Source organism: Bubalus bubalis, chromosome 6 (genome assembly GCF_019923935.1).
Source record: "Bubalus bubalis isolate 160015118507 breed Murrah chromosome 6, NDDB_SH_1, whole genome shotgun sequence".
NCBI lineage: Eukaryota > Metazoa > Chordata > Mammalia > Artiodactyla > Bovidae > Bubalus > Bubalus bubalis.
This window is the reverse complement of record NC_059162.1, coordinates 21960863-21983362: the sequence shown is the minus strand read 5'-3', so window position 1 is coordinate 21983362 and position 22500 is coordinate 21960863. Positions and strand designations below refer to the sequence as shown.

The window sequence follows — 22500 nt, the reverse complement described above, 5'->3', positions numbered from 1 at the left end:
AGTCAGTACTTAGCACAATGACTGGAACATAGTAATGTCTGGGGAATGAATGAATACTACTCCCAGGGCAGAAAAGAGATAATTGGCTAAGTATGCCCCAGCACCAGAGCAGGCTGACACTGTAAGGAATGTATCTGAGGAAGAGCTTCCCTGAAGGTCCCAGGAATTCCAGGTTTAAAGCACTGGGCTTGTTTTATCATAATTACAGGAAAAAAAGAGAAATTTTCAGACGAATTGCTGGCTGTTATCACCCAGAGCAGCCTTGGAAGCCATATGTCGACAATGGCAGTCAGTCTTCAAATGACTACAGACTAGAGGATCACTACCACCTCCACCAACACCTCTTCCAATTCCATGAATCAGACTTGGATTTCACATGAAACAAAAAATAAACTTGTGTTGTATTAATTCTCTGAGATCTCAAGATGTATCTGTTATCGGGCCTAGCAGTATCTTTACAGAAATTGAGGTTAGATGTAGCTATAACAAAACCCTAAGATATGTGGCTTTAGCTTGACAGGTGAACAGTGAGTGGTGAAGAAATGAAAATCAGAGGTTGCAACGATTGAAGGCTTCCTTGGCAGCCCCGTGGTTAAAAGTCTGAGCTCCCAATGCACGGGGCCTGGGTTTGATCCCTGGTCAGGGAACCAGATCTTACATGCCGCAGCTATATACCACAACTAAGACCTGCACATGCAAACCAATAAATAAATAACTTTAAAAAAAAAAGATTACAAAGATAGAGCCTCAGGCTATGCCATGCAAATATTTAGTAAAAAATGTAGTCTGTGATGATTCATGTATTAGTTATCTATCGCTTTGTAACATATCACTCCAAAACTTCACAGCTTGAAACAACAACATGCATGTGTGCCAGCTAAGTTGCTCCAGTTGTGTTCAATTCTTTGCACCCCCATGGACTATAGCCCATCAGGCCCCTCTGTCTATGGGATTTTCCAGGCAAGAGTGCTGGAATGGTTTCCCATGCCCTTCTTCAGGGGGATTTTCCCAATCAGGGATCAAACCCATGTCTCTTACATCTCCTGCATTGGCAGGCAGGTGGGTTCTTTACCACTAGTGCCACCTGGGAGCCCCTGAAACAACAATATGTATTATCTCTTATAGCTTCTGAGGGTCAGGAACTCTGGAGCAGTTTGGGGTCTCTCATAGGGTTGCAGTCAGATATTGACAAAGTCTGCGGTCATCTGAGGCTTGACTGAAGAGGTAAGATCCACCCATTCACATGGTTATGTGACCCAGAAGGTTGGTGCTGGCAAGTTAGTATCTCTCTACTTGGGCCACTCCATGGGTCTGCTTGAGTGTCCTCATGAACCAGTGGCTGGTTTCCCCTAGAACAAGTGAATCAAGAGATCAAGGCAGATGCTTCAATGTCTTTTATGACCTAGGTTTGGAAATCACATACCATCACTTTCATTGCATTTTTAGTCACATTCTCTCAGATTGCTCCATCTACTGTGCAGAGAATAAACTAGAGAGGAGCAAGATTTGAGGTAAAGATGCCACTTGATTCAGAACTACCTCTGACTCATCTGAACCAATCAAAGCCCTGGACAAGGTATCCTAAGTGCACACTAGGTCAACACCAGGGTCAACACATCCAAAATGAGGCTAGATAAGAAGAAAGAACCAACTCGCATAGCCAAGAAGGTTTGGAAGAGTGGTGACCAACTTGTAAAGAAGTTCAGTCACATGGATGTTTATCTAGTGTGAAGATTTTTGGAGACATTCTAAAATCAAAAGCAGGGGCTAGCAGTTCCTTGGGTCACCCACATCAGTCCTTGACCTGGACATAGGTGTTAACAGTAGAGAGAATTTTGAATTGTTGCTGTTTTTCAGTAACTCAGTCATGTATAACTCTTTGTGACCCTATGGACCAGGCTTCCCTGTCCTTCATAATCTCCTGGAGCTTGCTCAAACTCACGTCCATTGAGTTGGTGATGCCATCCAATCATCTCGTCCTCAGTCATCCCCTTCTCCTCCTGCCTTCAATCTTTCCCATCATCAGGGTCTTTTCCAGTGAGTCAGTTCTTTGCATCGGATGGTGGAAGTATTGGCGCTTCAGCATCAGTCCTTTCAGTGAATATTCAGGGTTGATTTCCTTTAGGATTGACTGGTTTGATCTCCTTGCAGTCCAAGGGACTCTCATGAGTCTTCCCCAACACCACAGTTCGAAACCATCAATTCTTTGGCACTCAGCCTTCTTTATGTCCAACGCTCACATCCATACCTGACTACTGGAAAAACCGTAGCTTTGACTAGATGAACCTCTGTTAGCAAAGTAATGTCTCTTTTTTATATGCTGTCAAGGTTTGTCATAGAATTTTGAATGGTGTCTTTCAAAGCTTTACACAGCCCTGGGGCCAGTGGGTTTGTATACCTTTTTCTGCTGCAAGCTTCACTGAGACCCTGATCCCCACCATGCATTCCAGTAAGCCACTAAGGTAAACTGTTTGCCTTGATAGGCTAACACAGCATTCTGCACTATCACACAGCCTTGATAGGTGAGAGTCTAACTCATCATCTGCTTCACAGATGCTGCTTCTTCCCTGATAGATGTAGCCAGGGACACAAAGTTCTCTAGCTAAGACTCTCCCTTAGTAGGGATGTCTCCCCTGCTCCCTGGCCTTCTGGATTGGGGACAGGACGTCTGAGAGGTGTTTGGGCTGCTTAGTATGAGTAGCATTCAAGTCTAAGAAAGAAAGATACATTTCCTTGTGTGTAATAAATCTGAGTCTCAGTTATTCAGACTGTAGTAGACTAAACACTCTGGTCCAAGTTGCAAGTATTGACTTCCAGGTATTGACTGCAGCCTTGAATGCAGCCAGTCTCACATTGGGTGATGGCCTTCAACTGGGGACAGCTTCAGGATGAGATTATAGGGACTTTATGGACTAGCTAGAGGCCTGGTAGAAAAGGATAAGCTCCACAGCAGTGCATTAAGCCTTCACGAAATGAGTATTGAATGGATGAAGTAGTGATTATGTCTACATTTGAGCAATTCCAACATAAGTGGGGCAACTATTTCCTAAAATAACTCATCTTCAGACTCTTAAAGAATTATTCCTTGTTTTGAATTAAATCTATGTTCGTTTAACTCCTTTGTCCTACAAATATCTTTTGAGGCCATATCAGTTCTATCCATTCTTTCAAATGAAGACAACTGTCAATGTACCTGAGCCTTCTTTGTTCAATTCCTTTCATCTGTCCTTATCTGATGACTCACCTCTGAGCACGCTCCAATTCATCTATTTGCCTCTCAAAAGTGTGGTAAAAGAATCAGAAATTTACTTGATTAGCTATATGTGCTAAAACCTGCCTTTATATTCTTCCCTCTTTATGCCATTGTTCGTGGACCCAAGCTAAGTTGTGACATGTAGAACACATGATTTGTGGTATAATCCATTATTATTAACTTCACCATTATAAGGACTTTCCTGGTGGCTCAGATGGTAAAGCGTCTGCTTACAATGCGGGAGATCCGGGTTCTATCCCTGGGTCAGGAAGATCCCCTGGAGAAGGAAATGGCAACCCACTCCAGTGTTCTTGCCTGGAAAATCCCATGGATGGAGGAACCTGGTAGGCTACAATCCATGGGGTCGCAGAGTCAGACATGACTGAGCAACTTCACTTTCACCATTATAAAAGAGAATTAAAATAAGATGTTATCTCAGGCCGCACTTCCGTTAGCCTCAGAAGTGGAAATGCTATCCTGCATTACATCTGCTTCCGAATTTTCAGACCTCGTTGTACTTTGCTCCTTTTGGCCAGGCCCCCTCTAATTAATCCCCGCCCCCAGAACGTCCCCCCCGGCCCCGCCCCCCGCTCTCAGCTCCTCAGCGTCCCTCCCACTCGGAGCCCGAGGCGGGAAGCGCTGGACGTAGTTGCTGATTGGCTGGCTGGGGCGCAGCTTGATGGCGTCGGGCTGTCGATCCCAGGCCCCCGGGCGACTGCCGCCTGTGTGAGGGGGCCCGTGGCCTGTAGTGCTGTGGCTTCGGAGGAAGTGGAGGCACGACCCTCCTTACTCTTCGCCATGAGTTTCCTAATCGACTCCAGCATCATGATTACTTCCCAGGTGAGCCACCGCGTCCCGCCTCAGGACTCCTCAACCTGTCTCCTGAGTCGTCTTCTCCAGGCCTCGGTGTTGCGGGCTGGCCCGGAGTCTCGCCCTTCTCGCCTGAGGCTAGTGCCTGCCTCACCCGTGCTCAGAGCTCCGAGAGGGTATGGAATTTGCTGCGTCCGGCTCCCTGCTCCCTCGCTGTTAGGAGGAGTCCCGCGGCCGTCCGCGTCCCCACTCATACTCCATTCCTCCTCCCATCCTACCCCACCTCCCGGTTTCCTTTCCACTTTGGGGAGAGGTCAGGTGGCCTTAGGGCTCAGAGCCGGTGCCGCGAGAAGGGAGCTGTCCCCAAAGCGCCCCGAAGCTCTAGGCTACGCGGCTGATCCATGGATTAGGGAAGAGTGTGGTTCCGGGTGCAGAGTGTGCGACTCGCCAATCCGGCTGGCTCCTGGGGACACGTGAGGGCTATATTGGTTAGTTGTCAAATTCTGAATCCGGATGCAGAGGAATTTGCGGCCTTCACTTCAGAGATTTAAGTATCCGTTTTCGTTTGTTAATACCTTCAACGTGTATCCTCTCAGCCACGCTTTCGGATCCTTTTCTGACCCTCTTTCCTTCATTCGTGGAAGAAATGGCTTCATTCGATGGCTAATGAAGGTTAGCCATCTGCATTCATTCGTACAGTCAACAAACACGTTTATGGAGCATTATATAAAGTTCTGAGGATACATAGCTAAATAAGACATTGACTTGTCCCTGCTCTATAGAAACTTCGTCTAGTGAGCTTTTTGTTTTTACTATGTAAATTTTTTGAGTTACTCTTTATTTTCTCCTCAGCATTTATCATAGCACTGATACCATTTATGTATTCATTTATTTATGAATTTACTTTTTTTGAGATCCTATCTTTTTAATAGCTCTATCCTCCCTCCAGGTGCAGGCCCTCAATAAGTATTTATTGGCCAACTGTTAAAATTTGTAGAAGCTCAGACTACCTAATTACTGATCTCCCCCCTACCTCATTTCTCCACTAACTAAAGGTATTTTTCTTTAATTGCTCTTTTTTTCAAGTGGCACATGACAGAAACAGTTCCTTTTAGGAGTTTAAAGTAAACTAAATCTTAGTTGTTTTTTTTTTTCTGTGTTTGTATTCAGTTCAGTTCAGTCGCTCAGTCATGTCCGACTCTTTGCGACCCCATGAATCGCAGCACGCCAGGCCTCCCTGTCCATCACCAACTCCCGGAGTTCACTCAGACTCACGTCCATCTAGTCAGTGATGCCATCCGGCCTTCTCATTCTCTGCCATCCCCTTCTCCTCCTGCCCCCAATCCCTCCCAGCATCAGAGTCTTTTCCAATGAGTCAACTCTTCGCATCAGGTGGCCAAAGTACTGGAGTTTCAGCTTTAGCATCATTCCTTCCAAAGAAATTCCAGGGCTGATCTCCTTCAGAATGGACTGGTTGGATCTCCTTGCAGTCCAAGGGATGTCAAGAGTCTTCTCCAACACCACAGTTCAAAAGCATCAATTCTTCAGCGCTCAGCCTTCTTCACGGTCCAACTCTCACATCCATACATGACCACAGGAAAAACCATAGCCTTGACTAGACAGACCTTTGTTGTCAAAGTAATGTTTCTGCTTTTGAATATGCTATCTAGGTTGGTCATAACTTTCCTTCCAAGGAGTAAACGTCTTTTAATTTCATGGCTGCAGTCACCATCTGCAGTGATTTTGGAGCCCAAAAAAATAAAGTCTGACACTGTTTCTACTGTTTCCCCACCTATTTCCCATGAAGTGATGGGACCGGATGCCATGATCTTCGTTTTCTGAATGTTGAGCTTTAAGCCAACTTTTTCACCCTCCTCTTTCACTTTCATCAAGAGGCTTTTAAGTTCCTATTCACTTTCTGCCATAAGGGTGGTGTCATCTGCATATCTGAGGTTATTGATATTTCTCCCGGCAATCTTGATTCCAGCTTGTGCTTCTTCCAGCCCAACGTTTCTCATGATGTACTCTGCATATAAGTTAAATAAGCAGGGTAACAATATACAGCCTTGATGTACTCCTTTTCCTATTTGGAACCAGTCTGTTGTTCCATGTCCAGTTCTAACTGTTGCTTCCTGACCTGCATACAAATTTCTCAAGAGGCAGGCCAGGTGGTCTGGTATTCCCATCTCTTTCAGAATTTTCCACAGTTGATTGTGATCCACACAGTCAAAGGCTTTGGCATAGTCAATAAAGCAGAAATAGATGTTTTTCTGGAACTCTCTTGCTTTTTCCATGATCCAGCGGATGTTGGCAATTTGATCTCTGGTTCCTCTGCCTTTTCTAAATCCAGCTTCAACATCTGGAAGTTCATGGTTCACATATTGCTGAAGCCTGGCTTGGAGAATTTTGAGCATTATTTTACTAGCGTGTGAGATGAGTGCAATTGTGCGGTAGTTTGAGTGTTCTTTGGCATTGCCTTTCTTTGGGATTGGAATGAAAACTGACCTTTTCCAGTCCTGTGGCCACTGCTGAGTTTTCCACATTTGCTGGCATATTGAGTGCAGCACTTTCACAGCATCATCTTTCAAGATTTGAAATAGCTCCACTGGAATTCCATCACCTCCACTAGCTTTGTTCGTAGTGATGCGCTCTAGCCCAGTTGACTTCACATTCCAGGATGTCTGGCTCTAGGTCAGTGATCACACCATCGTGATTATCTGGGTCGTGAAGATCTTTTTTGTACAGTTCTTCTGTGTATTCTTGCCATCTCTTCTTAATATCTTCTGCTTCTGTTAGGTCCATACTATTTCTGTCCTTTATCGAGCCCATCTTTGCATGAAATGTTCCCTTGGTATCTCTAATTTTCTTGAAGAGATCTCTAGTCTTTCCCATTCTGTTGTTTTCCTCTATTTCTTTGCATTGATTGTGTTTGTATTACTTTATCCTAATGCTTCTGTCTTTGGAGTGGAGCATTGTCCCTGTTTCTTGAAAAAGTTTTATTGAAATACTTTAGAGAGTATGAAACAAGTAACATCCCAATAACAATATTTTTATTTTTAAATTTACCAACTTTTATAAGTATTCATATTGCTTTTATTGGCTACATAATATTCAAATGTATCAATGTACAAAAATCTGGACATGTAATTCTCTTGCTTTTCTAATTTTTCTAAGGCTTCCTGTTTGCCCTTTATGACAACTCAGGGTTATTTTTAGCCCAAGTATCAACTCAGGAAAAATGACAATATTTAAGTAGCATTTTTTTCATTTAGAATAAAAATAAGAATGTCATTGAGGAAATTGGCATTGTATTGTACCTTTAAGATTTATAGCATGGATATAATTGATAAGTTAGGCCAAGAAAGTGGCTTTCTGATCTTATGTGCCATATAATATTTTAACTTTCACACATTAACATGCAGTATTAAATTTAATTCTCAAAGCTGCTCTTTACAAAGGAGGAACTAAGACCCAAAGAATCCTTTGTGTGGTATGTTCTCTGTCCAAATATTTATGTGGCTACTTCATCATCTTTTAGATAGAAGTAAAAATGTCACTTCAGGGAGGCTTTACCTGACTCCCTACTCCTAGTCAAGGTTAACATCCATTCCAGCCACCTTCTGTCTCATGTCCTTGTTTTGGTTTCTTCTTCATATCTGTCACTGCTGTTTGTTTGTGTTTGTTAGAGGTGAACGCCATGAGTTCCAGGATACTCTCTATCTTGTTTCTGCTGTATTTCCCAGCATCTAGATCAGTTTCTGGCACATAGTAGAGGCCTTTTTGTTGTTGTTGAGTTTCTAAATTGTGTCTGACTCTTTGCAACCCCATGGACGGTAGCTCACCAGGCTCCTCTGTCCGTGGGATTTCCCAGTCAAGAATACTGGAGTGGGTTATCATTTTCTTCTCCAGGGGATCTTCCCAATCCAGGGATGGAACCCATGTCTCCTGCATTGCAGGTAGATTCTTTACCACTGAGCCACCTGAGAAGCCCTATCAGATCAGATCAGATCAGTCGCTCAGTCATGTCCGACTCTTTGCGACCCCATGAATCGCAGCACGCCAGGCCTCCCTGTCCATCACAAACTCCTGGAGTTCACTCAGACTCACATCCATCTAGTCAGTGATGCCATCCAGCCATCTCATCCTCTGTCGTCCCCTTCTCCTCCTGCCCCCAATCCCTCCCAGCATCAGAGCCTTTTCCAATGAGTCAACTCTTCGCATGAGGTGGCCAAAGTACTGGAGTTTCAGCTTTAGCATCATTCCTTCCAAAGAAATCCCAGGGCTGATCTCCTTCAGAATGGACTGGTTGGATCTCCTTGCAGTCCAAGGGACTCTTGTAGTAGAAGCCTAATAAATATTTAATAAAAAGCACCTTTCTGGAGAGGTGTGATTGCCTTAGAAACATCTCCCCCTCATTTTTCATGTTTTATATGAACTGAAAGATTTATTTGAAAGGAAATCTGAAATCAGAGATCATATAGTGAAGCCGGTTCACCCCAGGCAACATCTTGGTATAGAAATTGTTCATCATTCCACAGGATAAAGTTCACATCCTTAATTGGCTTATGTGGTCTCTTATGATGAGACTCCGCTCTTAACCTCTTCAGCTTTGGCCTTCACCATTTCTTTGCGACCCCATGGACTATAGCCTACCAGGCTTCTCCATCCATGTGATTTTCCAGGCAAGAATACTGGAGTGGGTTGCCATTTCCTTCTCCAATACACTAGCCTTACTGAACTTCTTTTAGTTCCTTAACCTGGCCATGCTGTCATGCCTCCAGGTTTCTGCCAGTCTGTTCTCTTTCTGGACCTTTTTCCCATACTCCTTCTTTCTCCCGATTGACTCCTACTCAGCCTTTGTTTCTCAACATGGATATCCATAAAACCTCTTCCAGACTGGACTAGATATCCCTTGACATGTTTTCCTAGTACCCTTTGCCCACTTCCCTTATAGTAGCACTATAGTAGCACTATCGCATTGTTTCATAATTCCTTGTCTATCTCCTCCATAGATTACAAACCTTGAGACAGTGTCCATGCTGTCTTACCCTTAAGACCTGGTACATATTAGACTCCAATAAATATTTATTAAATAAAAATGTAAATAAATGATCCAAGAAAGGAATCTTTTTCTAGTCCTTTAAACTATCTTGCTAATGGCCTTTTTTTTTTTTTAATCTGTAGCTAATTTTCAATTTAGGAGTTATCTTTTGTGAAAGCAACTGTTATCTAACCTCTGTTTTCAGCCTTCTCTACAGTTTTAAGACTTATCAGTTCCTTACACTCTAAGGCTCAAGGTCAAGACTGCACAATTTCAAAAATATTCTCTTTTTTGAATAAATGCAGTGCACATTCTTGTTTTATTTGCAAAATGTTTAAAATTGCTTTTCCCTTTTGCATGCTTTTTAGATCGTATATAATCTTGCCAGAATTTGTATTAATCCTGGACTTCTTGAATTTTCCTGGTATTTTTTTATATTAGTTGTGTAAAAGTCTTTACACTTTTTTTGTCAATATGAAAGGAAGCCAAATGAAATATAAAGGTGCATATCTCTTCTCTCTTTTTCTCCCATTTCCCGCCCCCTCATATAGACTTATCAATTTCATTTGTTTTCTTTTTCTTGTCTAAAGTCCCATTTCAGAGTGATCTTGGTGAAATATTTTTTTTTTTATTATCCATCTCACCATATACAGTGCTCTCTAAATGCCTAACTTCAACTGCAGTCATGACTTCAGAAATCATTTAAATATTGCCTCTAAACTATGAATTTAAATGTCTCCACTGGTAATGATTTAAAATAGCCAAAGGATCTCGTAAGTAGTCTAGGGGTATTTTGTCCTAATCTATTCACCCTCTTCCTTTTCTACTCGGTCTAAAATCATGGATCCAAGCTCCTTCATATTCACTTGTTTATTTGCCTGCATGTAAAGTCCACAATTGGATCACTGCTGTAGTTTGTCTACTGCCAACTCAGGAGCCAGTACTTTGGCTGCCTGATGCAAAGAACTGACTCATTGGAAAAGACCCTGATGCTAGGAAAGATTGAAGGCAGGAGGAGAATCGGATGACAGAGGATGAGATGGTTGGATGTCATCACCAACTCCATGAACATGAGTTTGAGTAAGCTCTGGTGATGGACAGGGAAGCCTGGTGTGCTGCAGTCCGTGGAGTCGCAAAGAGTTGGACACGACTGAGTAACTGAACTGAACTGAACTCATGAGCCTGAAGGCTTTCGTAGAAAATCACATATGTGCAGATTGCTGATGCCTTGAGTTTATGGACACCCTTAGGTCATTGATTCTTTTTTTTTTTTCTTTAATCAGCTCCTTGTTCCCTTCCCTTCGTAATTTCTCTGAGTTTTTAATCACTCTTTTCAAAGCCCCTTTTTTCAATTTCACCTCTCCTGCCCTTAGCAGATGACCTTGCCTCCTACTTGATCAACAAAAGTGAGGCCAAAAGGTGTGAGCTCCTTCTACATCTTAATCTAAGCAGTTGTCTATGTCCATGACCATTCCCAACTCCTTTCCTTTCCTCCATGTCAGAAGATAAGGTACCCCTTACTCCTGTTTAAAGCCATGTTTTCCACATGTACCTTTGATTGTGGAGCAGCTTGTTGTGAAGTGATTATGGGCACAATCTTTGGGGTCAGCCACACAGACTTCAGCTTGATTCTGACACCCACTATAAATGAGTTAATTAGGCTACAGTCTCATTCTTGGCTGTCCCTTGAGTAATCTGTGTTTATTGTCTCTACTGTGTTACCCCCCATGCACCCCCAACCCAGTGAAGTCTAGTTCCTGCCTCCACCTTACTACTCAAACTGTTTTCCTTAAGGTCAGCGTTGACCTCCCAGTTACCAAATCCTTTGAAAATTTTTCAATCCTGGTTCTCTTGTCTGTCTTCTTTTTTAACATGTTTTTAAACTCTATTCCCTTTGGTTTCAGGATACCACACTGTTCTGGCGTCTATTATTTCTCTGACCATTCCTTCTCTGTCTCCTTCCCGGTCTCTTCTTCCCATTCCTACTCTCTACTATTTTCTTCTTGGCATATTGCTCTCTTCACTCTATATACTATTCCTGAATGATCTCATATTCTTTGACGGTTTCAACTCTCAGGTGTATCTCAGCTGTCCCTTCATAATCTTTTATGTCAACTTGGGTGGCCCTCAAGCACTTAGTATATCTTAAAGTGAACCCGTCATCTTCCTGTCTCCTATCCACATTCCCCAATTTTTTTCCTCCAGTAGTCTTTATATAAAGTGGATGGCCTCCTTCTTCATCCTATATTCCAAACTAATCATCCTTAATTCCTCCCTGCTGATTTTACCTTCAAAGTACTCAAATGCGTTGCCTCCTCTCCAACCACTGATGTTTTAATTCAGTTCAGTTCAGTTCACGTCAGTTGCTCAGTCGTGTACGACTCTTTGCAACCCCATGAACCGCAGCATGCCAGGCCTCCCTGTCCACCACCAACTCCCGAAGTCCACCCAAACTCATGTCCATTGAGTCGGTGATGCCATCCAACCATCTCATCCTCTGTCATCCCCTTTTCCTCCTGCCTTCAATCTTTCCTAACATCAGAATCTTTTCAAATGAGTCAACTTTTCGCATCAGGTGGCCAGAATATTGGAGTTTCAGCTTCAACATCAGTCCTTCCAATGAACACCCAGGACTGATCTCCTTTAGGATGGACTGGTTGGATCTCCTTGCAGTCCAAGGGACTCTCAAGAGTCTTCTCCAACAGCACAGTTCAAAAGCATCAATTCTTCGGCGCTCAGCTTTCTTTATAGTCCAACTCTCACATCCATACATGACCACTGGAAAAACCAGTTTTTTACTGTTTTAATTCAGGCCTTTGTTATCATCTGAACTGCTGCAGCAACCTCCTGTTCTGTTTCTTTCTCTACAGTGTTGTTTCCTTCAGAGAGCCCCCATAGTTTCTCTGTAAAATAAACCTGGCCATGTCTTTTCCATCCTTAAATAACTCATCACCTACAGACTATGATTCAAGCTCTTTACAGTGACCTTTGGGGCTTGCCATCATTGGTCCTCTATTCCTCCCCTCTTTGCCTCATTTTTAACCACTTTTTTCTTTGAACTTTGTCTCCCAGCAGTACCAAACCATGTGTAGTTAGCAGTATATACTATGCTATTTCTCACCTCTGTGCCTTTACTCATGCTCTTTGCTGTCTGAAAAAGAAGACCTGTCCACCCCACCTGCCTAATTCTTTTTCAACACCGTAAGAGAGTGTTTGGTTCTTTTGTTTGTTTTAAAATATTTTAGGGACGGTGGGAACCTTTGAGTGTATGTGAATATCTTGAAGCCTCTCTCTAGAAAAATGCATATAATCCTCAAATTTATACATGATACCAGGTTTTAACTCTAAATTAAAACCTCCTTCAGCCAAGGTATTATCTTCCCCAGAAAAATCTGTCCTAACCCCATACCAGATTTGTTTAGTCTCCCTCTTTCATATTCTTTAACAATATCATGTGCATGTCTCTATCATTGCATGTCCCATATTACACAATAATTATTTGGTGTCTTCACCACTATACTATACCTCCTTGACAGTAGTAACAATCTTACTCATCTTTGTGTCCTCATCACTTAGCACAGTACATAGATGTTGTTACCAAAGAATTGAGGTTGAATGTTCCGAAAGAACAAGCCATCTTTCACAAAGATTGACAAGACAAATGTGACCCTTACCCTCACAGAACTTAGTCTTTTTAAAAAGAATGTATTTAAATTAGACATTAAAAAACTGTGTGGCAAATGCTTTAGTAAGGGAAATACAAGGTAGGATAATAGGATTATGTAAAAAGAGTAAGTTATCTGTATTTTGGAGGCCAGAGAAGGCCTTCTAGAAGAAATAATAGTAAAGATTTGTAGGATAAGTGAGGAGGGGACTGGAGAGAAGTTCCTGTCAAAGGATAACATCTGCAAAGGTCCTGGTATGAAAGAATGTTATATCTAAAGAAGCACAGGCAGTTCCATGTGGCTGAAAACATGAATTTGGTGGATAGGAGGGACACAGTAAGAGGAGGAAGAATCTGCTAAACCATACTCGAGAGTTCACACTTGCTCCTGAAGTGAGTTGGAAAGCATAAAATAATTTTATTCTGAAATAATGCCACTCACAGCAACATGGATGGACCTAGAGATTATCATACTAAGTAAATCAGAGAGAAAGACAAATATCATATGATATCACTTATATTTGGAATCTAAAGTATGACACGAACTTACTTATGAAATAGAAACAGACTCACAGACATAAATGGCTACCAAAGGGGAAAGGGGGAGAGAGAGGGATAAATTCAGAGTTTTCAGTTAGCAGATGCAAACTATTATATATAACATAAGCAACAAGTTCCTACTGCATAGCACAGTATTGGAAACCATATCCGATATCCTGTAACAAACCGTAATGGAAAGGAATATGAAAAACAATATGTGTGTGTGTGTGTGTGTGTGTGTGTGTGTGTATGTATATGTATAACTGAATACACCAGAAACTAACACAACCTTTTAAAGCAACTATAATTTTTAAAAAGAATTTTATTTTTTGATAACATTCTTAGCCAATACAAGAAGAGGAGTTGTGTCAGAGTATGTGTATGTGGAGAAGGTATTTACCAGTGAAAAATAAATGAGCTTTAGAACAATGAACAGAGCTGTCATGTGCCTACTATCTTAATTTGTGCCCAACTTAAAACATGTTCTAAAACAAGGATAATTTCAAAAATTGAAGAGCATTTCAACATCTGGTCCACTCTTGAGGACTTTAATAAATAGTGTTATATGAGTGGATGTCACCTTTAATCTCTAAAATAAGCTATTTAGTTAGGCAACCTTTTATCGTAAAATAGTCTGTAAAAGGCATTTCTCAAAAGATTATGTATTGACATGCTGATCTTCTATCTTCTTTCTCCTCTAGATACTTTTCTTTGGATTTGGGTGGCTTTTTTTCATGCGACAGCTGTTTAAGGACTACGAGGTAAGAAGAGATCATTTTGATTATGCTAATATTATGTGAACTTATTGTTTTAAATGGGAAAAGAAAAATACCTCCATTAAAGAAAAAATCATGTTTGAGAAAAACAGTTATCATATTATATCACTTATATGTGAAATCTAAAAAAATGATACAAGTGAACTTATTTACAACATAAAAGTCTACTCACAGACAGAAAACAAACTCATGGTTACCATGGGGAAAGTGGAGAAAGCGGGGAAAGCGATAAATTGGGACTTTGGGTTTACAGATATACACTACTACATATAAAATAGATAAGTAACAAGGGTCTACTGTAGAGCACAAGGAATTGTACTCAGTATCTTGTAATAACCTATAATGGAAAAGATCTGAAATATGTATGTGTATATATATATGAATCACTTTGCTGTACACCTGAAACATTTTAAATCAGCTATACTTCAATTAAAAAACCATTTATGCTTGAACTTTCATGACCTGTGATGGTCAAAAAAAATAAAAAAAGATAATCATGTTCACTCCCAAGATGGGAAGCTTTTGCTACTATAATATATAATTCTTAAATTGAAGAATATAATTAAGCTTAGTTGATTTTTTTTTTTAATGCCCAGAAGCCAAGATCAAGAAATATCATGGTTTAGTCATATTAGTATATACACCAATAGCAAATAGTTCTTTGGGAGAGAACTTAACTTGTAATGTCTCATAAATGTACTCATTCATTTGGGTATCTGGCATTCAGTGTTAATTATCAGTCTGACATCCTAAGTTAATTCTAAGGCTGGTCTGAATCATATCTTAGGGTTTGAATTCAGAAAGACGACAGCATACATTGGAGATTTCCTGATTAATCTTCCTCATTTAGTAATAAGCTCAATGGTCATGGACTATCTGGGGTCATTTCTAGTATGTTCTCCATTAAACTTCCCCAGGGAGTTTGAGTTGTTGTCTAAAAGAGCCCAGAGTTCTAGAGACTCTCTCCTGCTCACTACTGTAAGGCCTCCTAGGAGAGGTCCTAAAACTGTTTCAAGGTCTGTGCAGAATGTTGAAGGAACCCTTTTAGAACTAACCTATATATCTAAATCTGTCATTTTTTGCCAGTGTACATCAAGAATTCTAAGTGCTACTTCTGACCTTGTCACTTCATCTTCTTGTGCTTTAAATTTTTCATCCACAAGAGGATGATGGTAATAGTGACCTATGAATTAGAAGTACAACCTATTTTCATCTATTCTTTTAGGTCTAGACAGATTACTGTCATGGTCCTTTTTTTAATAACTTGAGAATTTCTTCAAAATAAGTTTTCTGACTTGTAATCATCAACTCAATATTTCACACAAGGAAATTACTTTTAGTCTGTATTTGACTTTTAACAGGTGCGTCAGTATGTGGTACAGGTGATCTTCTCTGTGACTTTCGCATTTTCTTGCACCATGTTTGAGCTCATCATCTTTGAAATCTTAGGAGTATTGAATAGCAGGTGAGTAAGAGTACTAATTGGGTCTCCTCTTAAAGAGACCTATGTTACTTTCTTTATGGTGGAAGATTTACTGGCATCCCGTAGCTGAAAAAAAATCCACTGTGTAGTTAGTTTAGTCTCACTTTTCACTTTCATGCATTGGAGAAAGAAATGGCAACCCACTCCAGTGTTCTTGCCTGGAGAATCCCAGGGACGGGGGAGCCTGGTGGGCTGCCGTCTATGGGGTCGCACAGAGTCGGACGCGACTGAAGCGACTTAGCAGCAGCAGCAGCAGTAACTGTAATAATCATAGCAAATATGGGTTCCAGGCACCTAGTAACTGGCTTGACAAAGATTGTGAAATAGCAGGAAAACAAGTCTGAACATTAGTTCTGAAGTACTAATTGAGACTGGGCTGTGAGAACCTAGGTCCCAGGCTTTACTATAAGAAGTTTTATTTTTCTCAAGCTGCTCTCTGATTGAATCCCAGGAAGAGCTCTTCACATTGTCCTGCTGATGGAGAAATCTCTACCTGGAAAGATCCAAATTCCTCAGAGCTAGTTAAGGGCTTCTATGAAGACTGAACTCCAGTTCTTACCAATGTAGTTAATTTTGTTTATTTCATAGGCATGTTCAAGTCTGATTGAACTTAAGAGTGTTCTTTAAAGCATTTTTAAAAAGTAACTCCTGTCCTCCAAAAAATAGACCTGTTATGAACAGTCTATCCAAAATATTTCTTGCTTGTTAAACCGCAAGCTTCCTTTTTGCCAGTATTTGTGTTTAGAGTACATCAGCTATTATGTGTAGAGTTTTGTTGTACCTTTTTAAAATCACTGCATGGAAAAGTCTTAAGAATAAAGTGGGATTGTCTCTGTAGTCAGGAATCAATGCTGAGCTAAGCTGTGTAACTCATTATATATAGATCCCTGAGTCTTGAGACTTATAAAGAGATTATATTCTCAAATTCCTATTTTGAGAATCAGAGTTGATGATTATAGTCTCGTAATGAATAAATTAAGAACTTGTAAAACAGGACTGTGTTCTGACTTTGTGGTTTTTAAATTTGTTCTTTAATAATCCAGACTTTCTTGGGTGAGCTAAATATAGATCCTATGACTATCGAGACTAGGCAAGTGTTATTTTACATGCTAATTATTAAATTTTATGTAAGGGTCCAGAAATAAACCAAAGCATATACAGTCAACTGTTTGACAAGGGAGCCAAGAATACTCAATGGAGAAAAGACTTCAATATCTTTTCAATATTGAAGAAAACATCTTCAATAAAAGATGGAGGAAAAATTAGATATTCACATGTAATAGAGTGAAATTTGACCCCCATCTTATATTACTCACAAAAATTAACTGGAAATGGATTCAGTTCAGTCGCTCAGTCATGTCCGACTCTGCAACCCCATGGACTGCAGCACACCAGGCCTCCCTGTCCATCACCAAATCCCGGAGTTTACTCAAACTCATGTCCATTGAGTCGGTGATGCCATGCAACCGTCTCATCCTCTGTCATCCCCTTCTCCTCCCACCTTCAGTCTTTCCCAGCATCAGGGTCTTTTCTGATGAGTCAATTCTTCGAATCAGGTGGCCAAAGTATTGGAGTTTCAGCTTCAACATCAGTCCTTGCAATGAATATTCAGAACTGATTTTCTTTAAAATGGACTGGTTGGATCTCCTTGCAGTCCAAGGGACTCTCAAGAGTCTTCTCCAACACCACAGTTCAAAAGCATCAATTCTTCGACACTCAGCTTTCTTTGTAGTCCAACTCTCACATCCATACATGACTACTGGAAAAACCATAGCCTTGACTAGATGGACCTTTGTTGGCAAAGTAATGTCTCTGCTTTTTAATATGCCATATAGGTTGGTCCAAGGAGTAAGCATCTTTTAATTTCATGGCTGCAGTCACCATCTGCAGTGATTTTGGAGCCCCCAAAAATAGTCTCTCACTGTTTCCACTGTTTGCCCATCTATTTGCCATGAAGTTATGGGACCAGATGCCATGATCTTAGTTTTCTGAATGTTGAGCTTTAAGTCAACTTTTCACTCTCCTCTTTGACTTTCATCAAGAGGCTCTTTAGTTCTCCTTCACTTTCTTCCGTAAGGGTGGTGTTATCTGTATATCTTAGGTTATTGCTTTTTCTCCTGGCAATCTTGATTCCAGCTTGTGCTTCATCCAGCCCAGTGTTTCTCATGATATACTCTGCTTATAAGTTAAATAAGCAGAGTGACAATATACAGCCTTGATGTACTCCTTTCCCTGTTTAGAATCAGTCTGTTGTTCCATGTCCAGTTCTAACTGTTGCTTCCTGATCTGCATATAGGTTTCTCAAGAGGCAGGTCAAGTGGTCTGGTATTCCCATCTCTTTAAGAATTTTCCACAGTTTGTGGTGATCCACACAGTCAAAGGCTTTGGCATAGTCAATAAAGCAGAAATAGATGTTTTTCTGGAACTCTTGCTCTTTTGATAATCCAACGGATTTTGGCAATTTGAACTCTGGTTCCTTTGCCTTTTCTAAAATCAGCTTGAACATCTGGAAGTTCACGGTTCACGTATTGCTGAAGCCTGGCTTGGAGAATTTTGAGCATTACTTTACTAGCGTGTGAGATGAGTGCAATTGTGCAGTAGTTTGAGCATTCTTTGGCATTGCCTTTCTTTGGGATTAGAATGAAAACTGACCTCTTCCAGTCCTGTGGCCACTGCTGAGTTTTCCAAATTTGTTGGCATATTGAATGCAGCACTTTCACAGCATCATCTTTTAGGATTTGAAATAGCTCAACTGGAATTCCATCACCTCCACTAACTTTGTTCATAGTGGTGCTTCCTAAGGCCCAATTGACTTCACATTCCAGGATGTCTGGCTCTAGGTGACTGATCATACCACTGTGATTATATTGGTCGTGAAGATCTTTTTTGTACAGTTCTGTGTATTCTTGCCACCTCTTTTTAATATTTTCTGCTTCTGTTAGGTCCATACCATTTCTGTCCTTTATTGAGCCAATCTTTGCACAAAATGTTCCCCTGGTATTGCTAAATTTTCTTGAAGAGATCTTGAAATGGATTAAAGACTTAAATGTAAAACTTGAAACCATGAAGCTCTTAGAAGAAAATATAGCAGAAAAACTCCTTGAAAATGTTTTTTTTTGAAATCACACCTAAAGCACAAACAGCAACATCAAAAACAAACAGGTTGAACTATATCAAACTAAAATCTTCTGCCCAGCAAAATGAACCATCAACAAAGTGAAAAGACCACCTATCGAAGGGAAAAAACATTTGCAAATCATGTATCTGATACGGAGTTAATATCCAAAGCATATAAAGAACTTGTAACTCAATAGCAAAAAAAAACAAATAATCCAGTTTTAAAACAGGCAAAGGACCTGAATAGACATTTTCCAGAGATTTATGAGGCCAACAGGTACGGGGAAATATGCTCAACATTACTAGTCATTAGAGAGATGACACCTCATATGTGTTAGAGTGGCTATCATCAGAAAGACAAAAGATGACAAATAGTGGTCTTGATGTAGAGAAAAGGGAACCTTTGTGCACTGTTGCTAGGATTGTAAATTGATACAGCTGCTATGGAAAACAGTGTGGAGGCTCCTCAAAAAAATAAAAATAGAACTACCATATGATCCAGCAATTCCACCTCTGAAAGTATGTCCAAAGAAAATGAAAACACTAACTCGAAACACCTCATGTTGCTTGCAGCATTATTTACAGTAGTCAAGACATGAAACAACCTCAGTGTCCATGGAGAGATGAATGGATAAAGTATGAAATGTATATACAATGTATAGAATGAAGAAATCCTTCCATTTGTGACAACATGGATGGACCTTGAAGGCATTATGCTAAGTGAAACAAGTCAGACAGAGAAAGACAAATACTGTATGGTTCCACTTATATGTGGAACCTAAAAGCAAAAACAAAAATAAAAACACCAAACTCTTAGAAAAAGAGATCAGATTAGTGGTTGCTAGAGGGAGTTTCGGAGAAGGCGATGGCACCTCACTCCAGTACTCTTGTCTGGAAAATCCCATGGACGGAGGAGCCTGGTAGGCTCCAGTCCATGGTGTCGCTGAGGGTCGGACACGACTGAGCGACTTCACTTTCACTTTTCACTTTCATGCATAAGGAAATGGCAGCCTACTCCAGGGTTCTTTCCTGGAGAATCCCAGGGATGGGGGACCCTAGCGGGCTGCCGTCTATGGGATCACACGCAGTCGGACACGATTGAAGTGACTGAGCAGCAGCAGAGGGAGTTTGGAGGAGGGGAAATTGAAGGAAGGTGGCTAATTTGCTGTGTGATATGTGGGAAAGTTAAGAGTAAATCCTAATTCTCATCATGAGAGTTTGAGAGTTTTTTTTTTTACTGTATCTAAATGAGAGAATGATGTTAACTAAACCTTTTGTAATCATTTCACAATATATGTAAATCAAACCATCATTGTGGACTCCTAAAGCTTATTTAGTGGTCTATGTCAGTTATTTCTCAATAAAGCTAGAAAAAAAAATTTTTATTATCACAACCTGGAAGTTTTACTGCTATCTAACCAGAGGTCAGCAACCATTCCTGTAAAGAGCCAGAAAGTAAATATTTTAGGCTCTGTGGGCCACACTATTTCTATTGTAACTACTCAACCTTGCTGTTGCAGAGCCAAAGCAGCCAGAGGCAATATGTAATCAAATGGGTGTAACTGTGTTCCGGTAAAACTTCATTTATAAAAACAGGTGACTGACTGGCCATGAGTAATGTCTAGGTTAGAAAGGACTTTGACTCAGTCTAAAACCAAAATTATTGTTTTTGGTAGCTGATGCCCCCCAACTTTTGACTCATTTATTGTTAATAATCCCATATACTAAGATATGTCACTCAGTTACTTGGATTTATATTCCTCAAATAGCTTATCTTAAAGATTATGAAAGTAGCATTGCTAAATCTGGTTCTTCTCTAGGTCCTTTTTAGGGATTGGGTAGGCTAAGATGTATCTTCAGTTATACCTATTTTTTCATACTAACAGTTGGTCCTACAGTGTAACAGAATTATGGATTGTGATCATATATTATTAACTGTGCATTGACTATTCACAATAGTTTTCAAAGGAAAATCTTCGACCTGAACAAGAGTATTCTTTTGGCTCATCTCTAAGCAGAAGTGCTGTAGCCTTCTATTCAAATACGTAATCTTGTCGGTATCCTTAATTTTCTCAAGAGACTATCACTTTACCCTCAGCTCAAATTGCAGCTAAAATATATGGTTTGCTTTTAATGGGCAATATGGATTACACTTGTCATTTCAAACCCACTGCCTCCCAGTATCTTTCAGAAATTTAGCTGAAATACTGAGTACAGTTGCCTGGAGGATGTGCATGTTGTTTCTCTAAATGCTCAAAAGTGGGTAATCCAGATGAGCAAAAGCTGTCAGTTTATCTAAACTAAATGGTATTGGCTCTCTGTAGGATAGCCTTTACTAAATAGCTCTGTGTTTTATGATTCCTGCCATATGCACTAAGGAGTAAACAGTAAGAAATAGCCCACTGAAACTCACTGATGTTTCTCTTGAAAGGATGGTGTGAAGAACATTGTTAATTGCCCTCATATTTTCTTCTTTAAGAAATCTTTGGAGAAATTCCAATATGATCATGGTAATAATTCAGTTATAATTAGTAATAATTATGCTGGAAGAAACACAAGCTGGAATCAAGATTGCCGGGAGAAATATTAATAACCTCAGATATGCAGATGACACCACCCTTATGGCAGAAAGTGAAGAGGAACTCAAAAGCCTCTTGAGGAAAGTGAAAGAGGAGAGTGAAAAAGTTGGCTTAAAGCTCAACATTCAGAAAACGAAGATCATGGCATCTGGTCCCATCATTTCATGGGAAATAGATGGGGAAACAGTGGAAACAGTGTCAGACTTTATTTTTATGGGCTCCAAAATCACTGCAGATGGTGACTGCAGCCATGAAATTAAAAGACGCTTACTCCTTGGAAGGAAAGTTATGACCAACCTAGATAGCATATTCAAAAGCAGAGACGTTACTTTGCCAACAAAGGTCCGTCTAGTCAAGGCTATGGTTTTTCCTGTGGTCATGTATGGATGTGAGAGTTGGATCGTGAAGAAGGCTGAGCGCTGAAGAATTGATGCTTTTGAACTGTGGTGTTGGAGAAGACTCTTGAGAGTCCCTTGGACTGCAAGGAGATCCAACCAGTCCATTGTGAAGGAGATCAGCCCTGGGATTTCTTTGGAGGGAATGATGCTGAAGCTGAAACTCCAATACTTTGGCCACCTCATGCGAACAGTTGACTCATTGGAAAAGACTCTGATGCTGGGAGGGATTGGGGGCAGGAGGAGAAGGGGACGACAGAGGATGAGATGGCTGGATGGCATCACTGACTCGATGGACGTGAGTCTGAGTGAACTCCAGGAGTTGGTGATGGACAGGGAGGCCTGGCGTGCTGCAATTCATGGGGTCTCAAAGAGTCAGACACGACTGAACTGAACTGAACTGATGCTTCCCTTATAATTTGTTTTTCTTACATACCCTATGATGTATCAAACTGATCGAATTTTCTATCTTACATTGACCATTAGAAAATGTAAAGCTAAATTTATGACCCACATGTAGCAAGTTTCTAGAACTCTAAGGTATGAATGAATTTTCATAATAACCATCAGGCCTAGCCTGATATTCTACCTATATTTTGCCATTGTTTTTCCTCCCTTTCATATTACCTTGTAGTTTTTTTCATCATCTTGTATTTAATATATACTCATAAGCCATTTAACTACTTAACCTTGTTTGAAACCAGGCCTAGTTTTAAGTCAGTTTAAAATCAATAAATACAAAGGACACCATCAAGAAAGTTTACCGATATCCCAGAAATGGGAGAAAATTTTTGTAAACCATAAATCTGATATAGGAATTCTATTTCGAATATGTAAAGAAC

At 40.5% G+C, this 22500-nt stretch overlaps 1 protein-coding gene across 5 annotated transcripts in view; it reads left to right on the top strand.

Annotated features, from left to right (window-relative positions):
* Window positions 1-3886: 3886 nt before the first annotated feature.
* Window positions 3887-22500, top strand: part of LOC102393672 (Golgi pH regulator) — a 50403-nt gene continuing 31789 nt past the window's right edge. Inside the window, exons 1-3 of one of the 5 annotated variants that reach the window (XM_025287972.3) lie at window positions 3887-4093; window positions 14010-14069; window positions 15446-15549. In XM_025287972.3, the coding sequence (XP_025143757.1) occupies window positions 4052-4093; window positions 14010-14069; window positions 15446-15549 (206 nt within the window). In that variant the 5' untranslated portion in view covers window positions 3887-4051. The other 4 variants (XM_006051125.3, XM_006051126.3, XM_025287973.2 and 1 more) reach the window with 4 other exon arrangements.